At 56.2% G+C, this 14248-nt stretch overlaps 1 protein-coding gene across 8 annotated transcripts in view; it reads left to right on the top strand.

The window, feature by feature from the left end:
- Nucleotides 1-7036, top strand: part of ZHX3 (zinc fingers and homeoboxes 3) — a 141222-nt gene extending 134186 nt beyond the window's left edge. For 6 of the 8 annotated variants that reach the window (XM_089896922.1, XM_089896920.1, XM_022592404.3 and 3 more), the window contains 2 exons: nucleotides 1599-4381; nucleotides 6787-7036. In XM_089896922.1, coding sequence (XP_089753048.1) covers nucleotides 1751-4381; nucleotides 6787-7023 — 2868 coding nt within the window. In that variant the 5' untranslated portion in view covers nucleotides 1599-1750 and the 3' untranslated portion in view covers nucleotides 7024-7036. Of the gene's footprint in view, nucleotides 1-1598; nucleotides 4602-6786 lie in introns of all 8 variants that reach the window. The other 2 variants (XM_089896924.1, XM_089896923.1) reach the window with 2 other exon arrangements.
- Nucleotides 7037-14248: the final 7212 nt, after the last annotated feature.

The raw sequence follows: 14248 nt of genomic DNA, 5'->3' as shown, positions 1-14248 counted from the left end.
TTTCTGTGCGCTCAGCCTCAGGAAATAATATGATAGAAGAAATACCATCCTACATGCCCAGAGGTCATTTCACTGTCGCCTATGAGAGTGGCGCGCGGAAAGCCAGTTCATAGCAGAGGAGGTGAAGTCCATCGTGGTACATTGTTAGGCAGCTGTTGCATATTGTAACTACGAAGCTGATTGAATGACTGTTGATGATGAAATGTTGAGTGGAAAAAACCAAAACACAAGTGTGTGCCCATTAATGATTAAAAATGTGTATAAAATATCTGGACTAGATGGAAGATTATAGGTGGCTTTCTTAAATTTCATTTTCTATTGATATATATTTTTTTACTATTAAAAATTAAGTTAAAAAAACATGCCTGACATTTCACATCAGTGGGGGAAATGGTGACAGGTGGGTACACTGGGTATCTGTTTATCCTTATCTCACACCAACTATTTTTTTAAGAGTAAGTATTTTTTATCATCATGATCACCAGGACTAGTCTTAAAATCAGAAAAGACAGTTTGCTGTGTTTATTTACTAAGAATTTGAATAGAGGTATTTAATTTTCTTACATTTTTATATCAAATCCAAACACTGATGATAACATGATTCTGGTATTAGAATTACTATTATTTTAGTCATTATCAGCATTGCAATTTGCTAAAAAAAAGGTAATGATGATTGTGGTGGTATGTTAATAGTAGAGATCACAGAAATACTTTTCTCCTGGCATCTCATGAAAGAATTAGTAGTAGTAGTATTTAACATGTAAATAAATCAAATCATCCCAGCTTTTGAAATAAATTTGAAATGGAACAAAGATTTAAGGGTTTTTGTTTGTTTGTTTGTTTTTTTTAAGGACTAATAAAGGCACTGAAAAAAATAAAAAGTAAGCCCACTACAAGGTCACGGGTAGCGTGCACACCCAAGGTGAGGCTTCTTGTGGGGTTGCTGCCCCAGAGGGAGATGTACAGTTCATGGGCCACAAACCCCGTCTGCGGATCCCCTGACCTTCTGACCTCGGGCTTCACCTGAGCAACAGGGGGCTGGGGTGACAGGGTAGCAGGTAGGGACAGCCCGCAGAGCCCCGCTCCTGTGGCATCAGTGCCCCTCCCTGGTGCACGCACTGCAGTGGGCTTGGCCTCTGGGCCTGGAGCGGGCGGGCATCCTGCTCTCACACGTGGGAAGGCTATGAAAAGAAAACCCTTGTGGGCCCAAACATTTAAACAAGAATTACACTAGGATCTTTTGTTCTCTCTATGACACGGTCAGAATTCATTTGGAGGTCCAGAAGAGGGTTTTTTTTTGTTGTTGTCATTTTTGAATGAGTTATTTTATGCGAGGAAACAGAGGGAAACACAACACAGAAACACATGGCTGAAGTCTGTCCAGTGGTGTTGGGACGTCCCCGCGTCATTCCTCAGGGCACTATTTTTGTGAGCGTTTGTGGGGCTTCTGACTCAAAAGTCACATCCGAGGTTGGATGTTGGTTCCTTGGGAAAAGGCCCGGGTGATCGAAGGCAAGCAGTGGAGTGTGCCTGGGAATCTGGGAAATACACACGCAGCCCGAGAGAGGGATGCTCACCGTTTCTCTTTTCCTCCTCAGGTTTAATAGGGAAAACTTGCTTTCTGCAAACAACTGAAAAAGCCGCCCTCGGAAGCTGTTCCTTTGGGCCTCATGGAGCAGCTGGAACCTGTGCTGTGAGGCCCCCGACAGGACGAACTGTCGCCCACTGATCCCCCAGCGCGGCTGTCGCCATGGCCAGCAAGAGGAAGTCCACCACCCCATGCATGATCCCCGTGAAGACCGTGGTGCTGCAGGACACCAGCGCCGAGGCCCTGCCCGAGGAGCCCCCGGTGCCCGAGGGGCCCCCGCAGGAGCCGCCCCCAGAAGCTCCCACCGCCAGCGGCGAGGCCACCCAGGGCACCAGCGGTCCAGACAGTGCCGCACTGGCCAACGGGCACCGGAGCACCTTGGACGGCTACACATATGCCTGTAAATGCTGTGACTTCAGATCCCAGGACATAACCCGGTTTGTGGGACACCTGAGCTCAGAGCACACAGACTTTAGCAAAGACCCAAACTTTGTATGCACTGAATGCAGTTTTCTGGCAAAAACTCCCGAGGGGCTTTCTCTGCACAATGCCAAGTGTCACTCGGGGGAAGCCAGCTTTGTGTGGAATGTGGCCAAGCCAGACAATCATGTCGTCGTGGAGCAGAGTGTCCCCGAGAGCACCAGCCCTCCCGACCCATCGGGGGAGCCACACATGGAAGGGACAGATGGACAGGCGGAAATCATCATCACCAAAACTCCAATCATGAAGATAATGAAAGGCAAAGCCGAAGCCAAAAAAATTCACACGCTCAAGGAGAACGTCCCCAGTCAGCCTGCTGGGGAGGCCTTACCGAACCCTTCAGCTGGGGACACGGAGGTGAAAGAGGGGGACCACGCCTTTGTCAACGGGGCAGCCCCGGTCAGCCAGGCCTCTACCAGCTCCGCAAAACCCCCTCACTCGGCCAACGGGCCCCTGCTGGGGACGGTGCCGGTGCTGCCCGCGGGCATCGCCCAGTTCCTCTCCCTCCAGCAGCCGCCCCCGCACGCCCAGCACCACGCCCACCAGCCCCTGCCCACGGCCAAGTCCCTCCCCAAAGTGATGATCCCCCTGAGCAGCATTCCCACGTACAACGCGGCCATGGACTCCAACAGCTTTCTGAAGAACTCCTTCCACAAGTTCCCCTACCCAACCAAAGCCGAGCTCTGCTATTTGACTGTGGTCACCAAGTACCCGGAAGAACAGCTCAAGATCTGGTTCACCGCCCAGAGGCTGAAGCAAGGTATCAGCTGGTCCCCGGAGGAGATTGAGGACGCCCGGAAGAAGATGTTCAACACGGTCATCCAGTCCGTCCCCCAGCCCACAATCACTGTCCTCAACACCCCGCTGGTTGCCAGTGGCGGCAACGTCCAACATCTCATCCAGCCCACTCTGCCTGGCCACGTGGTGGGCCAGCCAGAGGGCACAGCCGGGGGACTTCTGGTCACTCAGCCACTGATGGCCAATGGGTTGCAGGCACCCAGCTCATCTCTCCCCCTGGCAGTCACATCTGTCCCCAAGCTGCCCGCCGTCGCGCCCATTAACACCGTGTGTTCCAGTACAACGTCCGCCGTGAGGGTGGTGAATGCCACCCAGTCCCTCCTCACGGCCTGTCCTAGCATCACCTCCCAAGCCTTCCTGGATGCCAGCATCTACAAAAACAAGAAATCTCATGAACAGCTGTCAGCTCTGAAAGGGAGCTTCTGTCGGAACCAGTTCCCAGGACAGAGCGAAGTTGAGCATCTGACCAAAGTGACCGGCCTCAGCACCCGTGAGGTGCGTAAGTGGTTCAGTGACCGCAGGTACCACTGCCGGAACCTGAAGGGCTCCAGGGCCGGGCTGGCCGGGGAGCACGGCGCCCTCCTCGTCGACTCTGTGCCCGAGGTGCCCTTCTCCCTGGCGTCCAAGGCCCCGGAGGTGACCTGCCTCCTGACAGCGGCCACCCCAGCTACGCCCCCTTCTGCCAAGCGACAGTCCTGGCACCAGACCCCCGACTTCACACCAACCAAATACAAGGAGCGGGCCCCCGAGCAGCTCAGAGCCCTGGAGAACAGTTTTGCACAAAACCCCCTTCCTCTCGACGAGGAACTGGACCGCCTGAGGACCGAGACCAAAATGACCCGCAGGGAGATTGATGGCTGGTTTTCAGAGAGACGGAAAAAAGTGAGTGCCGAGGAGGCCAAGAAGGCTGAGGAGGGCGCCTCTCAGGGGGAGGAGGAGGCCGCCGAGGACGAGGGGGAGGAGGGCTGTGCCAGGGACCCGAGGGTCCCAGGGGAAGATGGCTCCCCAGAAACGCCCGGCAGCCACGTGCTGGCAGAACGCAAAGTCAGCCCCATCAAAATCAACCTCAAGAACCTGCGAGTCACGGAGGCCAACGGCAAGGGCGAGCTCCCGGGGCTGGGCGCCTGTGAGCCCGAGGACGACGTGCCCCGCAGGCCAGCGGAGCAGCTGCCGGGCAAGCTGAGCTGCAGGAAGACGGCCCAGCAGCGGCACCTGCTGCGGCAGCTCTTCCTGCAGACGCAGTGGCCCAGCAACCAGGACTACGACTCCATCATGGCCCAGACGGGCCTGCCGCGGCCCGAGGTGGTGCGCTGGTTTGGGGACAGCAGGTACGCCCTGAAGAACGGCCAGCTCAAGTGGTACGAAGACTACAGACGGGGCAACTTCCCCCCCGGGCTGCTGGTCATCAGCCCCGGCAACCGGGAGCTGCTGCAAGACTATTACGTGACCCACAAGATGCTGTACGAGCAGGACCTGCAGAGCCTCTGCGACAAAACCCAGATGAGCGCCCAGCAGGTCAAGCAGTGGTTTGCCGAGAGGATGGGCGAGGAGACCCGGGCCGTGGCCGACACGGGTGGTGAGGGCCAGGGCCCCAGCGACCCCGCAGCAGTTCACAAAGGGATGGGCGACACCTATTCAGAGGTGTCCGAAAACAGTGAGTCATGGGAACCTGGTGCCCCTGAGGCCAGCTCAGAGCCCGTTGACACGCCGAGTCCCCAGGCTGGACCTCAGCTGGGTAAGGAGCCTGTGGGGCTGTGCCGTCCTCTGTGGGTCTGGGGGGCACCTGTGGCAGGCACGGAATCCAGTGCCGGGGCATCTGCTGTTTCTAAGGCTGTCTGGCAGCAGGACCATGTTGTCTGGCTGCTTCAGGGGGCACCTGGCAGCAGGATCCGTTGGCGCATCATCATGGGATAAAGGCTTGACACTTGGCTTTTTGTTTCGTGTTTGTGAGACCGGCACAGGGGAAGGAGTGTAGTGAACCTCCAAGGGCCCACCCTTCTCTAGTCATTTCTTAGCCAAAGGAGAATAGGTCAGAATGTCACCTGAGCCAGATAGAACCACGAGCACTGGGTAAGAGAGAGAATAGGACTTACGAGGAAGTTCAACCCCAGCTGGTGAACAAAAGCAGAGGGAGCCTTTAATTGACCTTAGATACATGAAGTGCTTTTTTTTCTAAATGATGAAAAATCCTGTAATTTGCATTTCAATTATTCTTCCTGATGTAGAGGTAGTGGAGAATCTTTTTCCCATAACGTGGACATAGACATAGACATAACGTGGAATAGACATAACGTGGAATCGAAAGCTTAGACATAACGTGGAATCGAAAGCTTGAATTTTGTTCCTCATTTTCTCTGGATCAGGACAGTAGTACTTGAAAGAAAGCTTTAGAAGATTATTTTACTGAAGACAGTTTGAAGCCTCAGACAAATCACGTTATTGGGTGTTGATTTTCTCGGGTCTTGATCTCTGAGTTCCTGGCCTCTCCCTTCCCTCCCACCCTCCTCTTGGGTGGCCTTGTCACAGGTTGGCCAGGAGCGAGGTAGCTGAGCTCTTCACGGGAAGCTGTGGAAACCAAGGAAGTATCTGGATTCCCAGATTCCCTGATTTGGGACCTTTAGAAGGTGGTTCCAGGGCCGGCGTTTCTGGACTCGACCTTGTTTCTTCCAAGCCCCTGTGAGTCAGTGAGGTCCCCGCAGGGAGCATCACGGGCACCAGGGAACAGGTGTGGGCTCACAGGGCGGGTTGCCTCAGGCACCTTCTCCAGCACCGGGCCTGCCCACCCCTGGCTTTGGCTCTGCCAGCAACATGGCAGATTGCTGGGCACTAGGAAAACTAATTTCTTTAGGTATTTTGTTTTTTTTAATTGAAATTCTACTGAATTATATTCTTTTTTTTTTTTTTTTTGTGGTATGCAGGCCTCTCACTGTTGTGGCCTCTCCCGTTGCGGAGCACAGGCTCCGGACACGCAGGCTTAGCGGCCATGGCTCACGGGCCCAGCCGCTCCGTGGCATGTGGGATGTTCCCGGACCGGGGCACGAACCCGTGTCCCCTGCATCGGCAGGCGGACTCTCAACCACTGCGCCACCAGGGAAGCCCGCCCCTTTTTTTTTGAATTACGTTCTTGTAGCTGGAAATAGGGTGGTGGTTACACAGCATTGTGAATGTACTTAATGCCACGTAATTGTATACTTATTAAAAATGGTTAAAATGGTAGGTTTTATGTGACGTATATTTGACCACAATTAAAAATGCTAACGTGGAGTTGGGATGAATGGGTTTAAATCCACCGGCTCCCCTCAGCTGGTAGCTCCAACACTAAGCAAGGAGCTGGTGTCCTAGGTGGGGCAGAGCAGGAGTGGCCAGGGCGGCTGTGCCATTGTGGCGTCACCCTCTTTTGGCTGAGGGAGGTACCCGAGGGGACAGGGAGGGCCTGTCTGCCTGTCTGTCTGTAGCTGTTTTCTCGCGGCTTCCCGAGCCAGCCTCGATGCCGGGGCCCCACCTGTAAGCATCGATGGTGAGGGCCTCTCCGAACGACCCCCCGACAAATGAAGGGAGGGCATCGGTGGGACACATATGTGGAAGTAGACCAGCTGCTGCTGTGCGACAGCAGCGTTCCCTGGAGATCCGGGGATGGGGGGAGGGCGGCGCACAGCGAGGGTTCCCGGCCCAGAGAAGTCAGGCTCTCGCCCCGGGCTCCATGCCCCGGTTCGGGTGGCCCCTGGGTGGTCCCAGTGCTCCGCCGGGTTTAGCCAGCACCCTGTCCTCAGCCCAAATGCCCTTCCCCACCTTCCCTCGGGCTGGAAGGCAGGGAGGGGCTGGTAGGAAGGCCGGGCTGGTGGGATTAAGTCCCCAGACGTGGGAGGATGGGCCATCCTGGCGATGCACATAGAGGTGACGGGCCTGTGTTTTCTCCTCAGAAACTGACTGAACCGGAACCGACGGCTGTGAAGGCCTGGCCGGGGCGGCCGCCCTCCACATGGAAGGGCCTGACCCCTCTCTGCTGCCCCGGCCCGCCATGCTCACACAGGTCTCCACGCGGCCAAGCCCGCCGCCGTCTGCACCCGGCCCGCCACCCCAGCGAGCAGGGAGGAGCGTCTGGCAGTTCTTCCGCCCACAATGTAGGACCTTTCTTTTGCCTTCCAGTGGATAAATAGTTCAGATTTCATATTCATAGACACAGAATCAAGTTTTTAACATATAAATCTGCCTATACACATTTAATAAAACATCAGATTATAAACACTTTCATTACATAGAAACTTTGGTTAGCAAAGCAGTACATGGTCTTTTATATCATCTCTGGAAATGCCCTGTGTCTGTTCTCTGGAGATCGCTGGGCTGCGTGTTCCCGCACCTTCCACGGTCAGGCCGGGGTTATCACACGCTCAGAACCACACCTGCAACCGCTGGGGCCCCCTTTGCGCTCCTTCGGGAAGGTGGCACCTTTGAAGAGACCTCTGCTCCTTAAGCGGTGACCAGCAACATTGCATAGCAGGTTTGCCTTGCCTTACGGGATGATCAGTGCAGAACATGCTGTTACCCGCAGTTCAGAAAACTGACCGGTTATGTGATTAGTGTTTGATGCCTACCACTCTCGTAAGTTGTTACAGTAATTCTGCTTTTTCATGGGAGTTTGAATCATGGACCATAACTCTTCAGTGATCAGATCAACTAAAGAAACATTTGTTATTAAGCCTAATGTACTGACCTATGTGCCGCCTTTTTTTTTTTTCAGTCTAGACACGTTTAGAGGAAAATTGACAAGCGAAACAGGGATGGGGGATGGGAGTGAAGGCGCACAGCCGCTGGGGCTCTCTCTGCCCTCTATCGACCCTCACCCCGGAGCCGCCTCTGGTTTGGGAAGGCAGGCCCACGCTCACCTGGTTAGACTGAGAGCTGGCGGGATTCGGGGACTTCTCGGAATTATCGGAGCCGGGGTGGCCCTCAGCACAAAGACCTGCATGTGGGGTTCCCAGCAGAAGACCCAGAGTCCTCCTGGCCCCCGTGCCTGGGGCCTGGTTGGCGTGCTGGACATCGCTGGACAGGTCCTTGTGAGGATGTTTTTAAAGTTCTATATTTATATCCCCAGACTTGGAAACAAGATCTCTGTCTACTTAAGCCTAATCCTCATATCCATTTTTTTAATTGAGAAAAGTCACAGGAAAAGGTGCCTTTGAAACATTGAGAAAGTTGCCTACAAAGCTGTGCTGAACGGTAAATCCCGATCTCCCCGAGACTGGCTGCCCCAAGAGCAGCAGGTGAAGAGGGGCCTGGCAAAGGTGCATCACCTCCCAGAAACCACCCGCTTCCCAGAGCACCAAGGCCTCGGAGACCCCAGAGACAGGGCAGGGGCTTTGGGCAAGAAATACTGGGGGGGGGGGCGGTGTTCGGCACAGTCCTTCTCCCCCGTCCCCCCGGGAACTGGGCCGGGCAGGGCACCTCCCAGGTTTGGCTCCGAGCACAGAGATGGGGGTCGCACCTCCTGCCTCCAGGAGAGGCTTTTCTTCGGAAACCAAAAGCCCTTGAACCATTGTTCTTCTAAAGAGTCTCCTCTTGCTTGCCCTGTCCCGTTAGGGACCACCTCTTCTTGGTTTCAAACAGGTGACTTGTGAGGACTTGGGAAGTTTGGCAGCCTGTTTTTGTATCCTTTCCATATTTAGCCCCAAGGCCTCTTTGCGGAATTGCCCAGAATGGCGAGTGATTGCCTTCCTTCAGAGAACAGACACCTAGAACTTTTCCTGTAGTGGTTATGTACATGCAGATTAATTTATATGTATCCATATACAGCACAGATACTCGTTTGATGCTTTACTCGTGACGCGTCTGCCTGACGCGGCACGTGGGTGTTGGGGAGAGCAGCCCGTGTCGGGGAGTTGCGGGGGAGGCCGGGGCGGCCCCGCGCGAAGCCACATCCGAGTGTCTGCGACGCCACCCTGCCGGCGTCACTCCCAAGAGCCCTGCGTGCCCCAGCCGAGGGCCGTGTCTTTACAGCGGAGTTTCTTGGTTATTTTGTTTGTATTCATGTCATTTACAACCCAAACAGCGAAACAGAAAACATAAATTACATGGTGGACAAGTTCACGCAGGACGTAGGGCCCGAGCTCAGCACCAGCTTGTCCTTAAAAAGTGGAAGCGTCACGGTGCTGCCTGCGGGCAGGTTTTGCTCACAGGAGTCAGCCTGCCCGCTAGCCAGGGCGACCCCCCAAACGGCGAGACTGCCCAGGCTGGACAGACCCTCCTCCTTCCTTTACTCTGGTACCCGAGTGACTAAGGAATGAGGAGATGGAGACAGAAATGGTTGGTTCATCGAGCAGGTGCCTAAAGGGACGTCGCGGCAGGTACCCGGGGCCCTGGGGGCAAAACCAGGAACACAGCCAACCGGCTGCAGAGACGCAGCCGCAGCAGCCCGGAGCCGGCGGCGCGCGCCAGAGTGCGGTGGGGATGCAGGACGGCCGCAGCCGGCCCCGTGGCCAGGGAGGCCACCACGGTTTGCGCCCCACCCAGGGTTAGACTGCGCTGCTGCCTTCAGGAAGTCTGTGGGCTCTAGAGTTGAGGGAAGTAGGGTGGGGTTAGCCTCTCCCAAAGAAAAAGCTCGTTTCGTAAGGTGACTAATCTTTCCCCTCTTCTCTGTATGCACTTGGACTCATCAGAGATGGTGAAATATGTCAGTGTTTCTTGTTGCCTGTGTCTTGTACATGTTTGGTTTATTATATTTTTTACATGGGGTTGTCGATCCAGTTTTAATAGGTGAGCCCAGATCACCATTCTGACAAAGGAAACCTGGATTTATGATACAGATACTCTGCATACTTTGATTACGTACATTAATTCTTGACTGTTGAGGAGCTTTGTGATTTGGAAGGCGGGCTCTCATTTTCCTGAGTCGTGGGCTCCTGAAGTGGAAAGCCTGGCTGGAGGACTCGTGGCACCTGGGGTGGGTGGCCCTGTATGACTTGGAGCTCCTTTCGCAGCCAAGTGCCCATCCTGCTGTCGGGAAGCAAAGGTGGGAGGTGGGCGAGGGTCGGTGGTACCTGCAGGCTCCCGAGTGCGCTCACGGCCCTGGGAGGCCGTTCCACCGGGAAGTCTCAGCATGTTCTCCAGGCCGAGATGTGGGTGCCATGGGTTTTGTCCTGCTCAGTCCGTGGTCCCATGGCAGGTCCTGTGACACCCCCTCTTCCCCCATGTGCCAGGCTGCCTTCCACAGAGGCTCAGCGTTGCCCTTTTGGGGCACCTCCTCACCCACAGCTTCCTGCTTGTGCCGCCCTGCCTTGGGCCCGGTTGCCTCTTGTCTTCCTGTCCTCTTCTCGGACCAGAATCCTCGGGTTGGAGCGGCTTTGTCTATACAAACATCGCAGCCCAAGCGGATAAAGGCACTTTGCAGGAGAGGAGAACCAGCCAAGAAGAAAATCTTAAACAAACCAAACCTGGAGTTTGGGCTTTTCCTAAAGTTTCTTCCCCCTTTTTCCTTGCTCAGACTTTACCTGGGGCAGGTTATTGGTTTGACTTACCTTTTGTATTATGTCTAGATTGTCCTGTATCCCCTTGATTGGCAAGGCTCAGTTATCTGCTGGAGAAGAAAAGTCCTCTAGACACGTAAAGGTCCGCGTGGCCAGCCGTTCCAGGCAGAAGCTGGCAGCCTGCCCAGGTCAGGAGAGTAACGGGGCTCCATCCTCCCCACTCCCACTGGAGGCCCCTCTCCAGCTCTCCTGAACCGGCTTCCTTCGCTCCCTTTCTTGGGAGCACAGGCCCTCCCAGCCTTCCTGCCCGGGACTGGGGGGCCATCTCCATGTGACTGGGGGAGCACCTGCCCTCACAGAAGCTCCAACACCCGAAAAAGTGGGGAATGTGGAGCCCACGCCCTCTCCTGAACGGGCCCCTCCCGGAGCAAGGCTTCAGTCTGTTTTGTCTCCTGTGGTCCATTCACAGTAGCCGAGCCGAGCAACGCTGGGGCTGAGGCGGCTGCAGGCAACCTCTCAACCAAGGGTTGGATGCTGACTTGGGCCGAGTGAGTGGAGGGTGGAGGTGGGGATCACAGAGCCGCTGGGCTTGCTGCCCGGCCCAGCTCTAGGTCTAGATGGAACCCACAGACCTCGGTTGGAATTCGTTTCTGCTGCAATCTGTGTGTGTTCCCAGTGCTGTCGCGCTGGGGAGGGGGGCGAGGGCTGACGTCAGCTCCCCCTGGTTGGCCCAGAGCCCGAGCGGGAGGAGGAGCAGACGGAACCCTCCGGGGGACGGGAGGCACGCTCTTTGGTTCTTCAACCCTGAGGAACCGTGACTTGCCTGTCAGTCCGGCCTCTCCTTTGCTTGGAGCCCCAGCCCTGCAGCCAGACTGGAGACCGACAGCCTGGACCCCGCGGGAACCAACCATCCTACCTGAGCAGGGGTGGGGACCCAGAGTGTGGGGTGAGCAGGCGCCGCTGACCCTGTGGACAGGGGCGGGGCCAGCACCTGTTGCCTCGCGTTGTTAAAATCCTGTCTTGTGGTTTGTGGGACCGTGAGGATTCGCAGAGAACGTGTAGTTCCTGCTTTGCTGTCTTAGGCCCCAGGCTTTCACAGCCCTCAGGCTGCTCGGGCCAGAGCCCCACGGGGTGGAGCGGGCTGTCTCCCCTCCGGCTGCGGGAGTCTCTCCTGCTGTCCACTCGGGGCAGGTGGCAAGTGGCGACCTGAGAGGAGTCTGCGTGCTTACCTGCCGTGAGCGCCCTTCCTGAATTCAGGAGCCGGGCTCCACCGCGTGTGTGTTGATGAGTAGCTTTTCTCGGCTAATGCTTTATGACGTCTGTTCCTTCCCTTGATGAGTGGTTTGAAGGCCCCCGATGTGACTGGAGTTGGAGGTGTAATGTCTCGGGTGGAGGCCGTCTGGAGTCGTGGAGCGCAGAAAGCTGCAGGCCCGTGGTCTTTCTCAGGAGTCAGCCGCAGAGCAGGCACCCGGAGAGGGGTGCCTGCTAATCCTGTAATTTGTGTTCAGAGAGAGACTGTCATTCATCCCTGGCTCCGGCCCGGCCCGCTGCCCTGTCCCGCGGTTTGCTGCAGACGTGGCCCGGAGAGCCAGCGCCACCCTCCGCGGATGCAGCCTGGTCGGCAGGCCACTGGATGATGCGCGCGGGGAGGGGTGCTTGCCCCCAGGCAGCGGGTTCCCACCCTGCCCCCCAGCACCCCGCCTTGTTCATTGCGTCGGGAGGGCCGGACTGTGCCATCGTTGTTGTTGAAAAGAGACCTCGTCCTCCCCCCACCCCGCCCCCCTGACGTGGTTGACTGAAAGGGTACTGAGCGGCGCCGCCTTTGTGCAAGTCGGGAAGAGGTTGCCAGAGGCCTGCAGGTTCCTGGTTTTCTGCCACCCACTTCCGGTCTGGTGTTCAGCTCAGACCCTTTGTTCCCCGAGGGCGAGGATATCTGTGGAAGGGAGGCTGGAGAAGGCAGGGGCAGCTGGCTTGTGGTGCGCTTCCCGTCTCCCGGAGACGCCGAAGAAGCCATCGTCTTGGTGCTAAGAGGCCACTGCCCGGCTTCTGTTTGTCCAGAGGGCCTCTCCTCCTGCAGTGGCTGCGTGTGAGAGACCAAACCGAGAGAGAGGCACAGGCACACTTTGGCTGTCACCGGGCCTGGGTGGAAGGGGGTTCTTCGCCCTAGGGAAATGTTTTTAACAGAAAGATGGAACTTGCCTTTGGACCGGGGCTGTGCCGGGGCGGGAGGAGTGCGCTGCCCTCTCCGGGCTGAGTCTCCAGGCCTCACAAGGTCCCCTGTGGGGATGCTGCTATTTCTAAGATGCAAATTGCACATTTCCTAGATTTTGTATCTGTGGATTTGGATAAGGGAGGGGAACAGGGACAAACTGCTTGTACAATTTGAAATGGGCCGAAATGGTACTGAAAATCTTTCGATTGCTCCTAAATAAAAACGTAAACGCATTTCGCATCTGCTGACTATTTTGTGGGGGAATCAAAGAAAGCTGAGAACACTTCTATCTCCTGATTTACCCTGGGGGCAAGACCCACAACGTGGAGGGGTGAGTGGGGCAGTTTCCCTCAGGCGCTCCAGGAAAGTTCCAGCTCGCCCGTCTCGCACGCGCGGCCTCCTGGGGGAATGAAGTGCAGTGTGGCAGAATTTATGCTAGACAAAGGGAAACTGAGTCAGACCTGGAGCAATCAGCCATCTGGGAGGAGGGTACTGATAAGCTTGTCATTGGCTAAGGAGAGGGTGGCTATGTCTAAGGACCCTGGGGTCTTGAAGGAGTAGGATTAAAGGCCAACTTCTAATGTTCAAAGCAATTGAATCTCGTTGGGGTGACGCTCAGGGCCTGTGCCAACGGGAAAAGGGGCCCCTGACGAAGCCCCTGGGGCGGGGACACACCAGGCCCTGTTCCTGACCTGGCCCTCTGGAGGCCAGCTTAAGTCTTGGGGAAGCAGCTTTTTCCTGAACCTAACAAGCAAGTCTTCGGGAGCTAGACCAACCGGGTGTGGAACCCTGAAGCCAGTCAGCTGACCCCGTGGTGGCTGCAGACACAGGCAGCAGCTCACAGAGGACCTAACCACGGATGACGGAGTGGGCAGCAGTGGCAGCCAGGGGTCACTGTGGGTGTCCTTGGGCCAGCTGCAGTGGCCTCCAGCAGGGAACAGAACCCCAGACTGACTCTGGAAGACCCACTGAGGACTCTCAGGCTGAGACAGGACTTGATCAGTTCAACTGAAATGGCCAGGAGGACGACTGCGTTCTGTTCCGTGAGCTTGTTTGGTGGGGTGACCTGGTACTACTTAGCGTTGTTTTCTCGCCCAACAGAACTGAGGAGGTGAGAGATGAGCTCAAGCTGGAAGGCCAGCGAGTATCTAGCCCTAGGCGCAGCCGTGGGTGATGACGTTCAGGTGTGTGTGTGGGGAGGCCCTGCCCTCAGCGCTCGGGACCGCAGACCCTTGTCAAGGGCTGTGATGAGGCCAGAAACCGCTCCTCTCTCCTCCCTGCAGGGCAGCCGTGGAGCGGGGCTTCCTGACCTGAGCCCTCTGGTCAGGCTGCAGAAAGCCCCTGTCCTTGTAGGTGGTGCTGTGTGCAGGTGTGGTGAGGCAGGCCACTCCCCACCGTGGGCCAGGAGGTCCCATCCCAAGTGAGGGTCTCCCCCCAGCCCCCCCACGCTGGGCCTCCTGGGCCATTCAACCATTGTCAGGTCTGGAGGAATTCGAGGTGACGCTGATCTGTGCATTTGCTCCAATTTGCTATCCTGCTTTCCACTAGGAAGAAGGATCAAGACATTTGCAGTGAAAGGCAAAGGCAGTCACCTGGCTATCGTAGGAGAGCCCGGAGGAGGCGTGTCTCAGGTCAGTGAGGCTGCCTGAGACAGCAGAGCCAGTAAAGGAGGGATGTCCTGGGAAAATGAAAGTGGTCTACATCCACAGC

Source organism: Delphinapterus leucas, chromosome 15 (assembly GCF_059928025.1).
Source record: "Delphinapterus leucas isolate spDelLeu-1000000601 "Yukka" chromosome 15, BTC_Dleu_Yukka2, whole genome shotgun sequence".
Lineage (NCBI taxonomy): Eukaryota > Metazoa > Chordata > Mammalia > Artiodactyla > Monodontidae > Delphinapterus > Delphinapterus leucas.
Note: the sequence above shows the minus strand (reverse complement) of the source record. Positions and strands in the feature narration are given on the sequence as shown.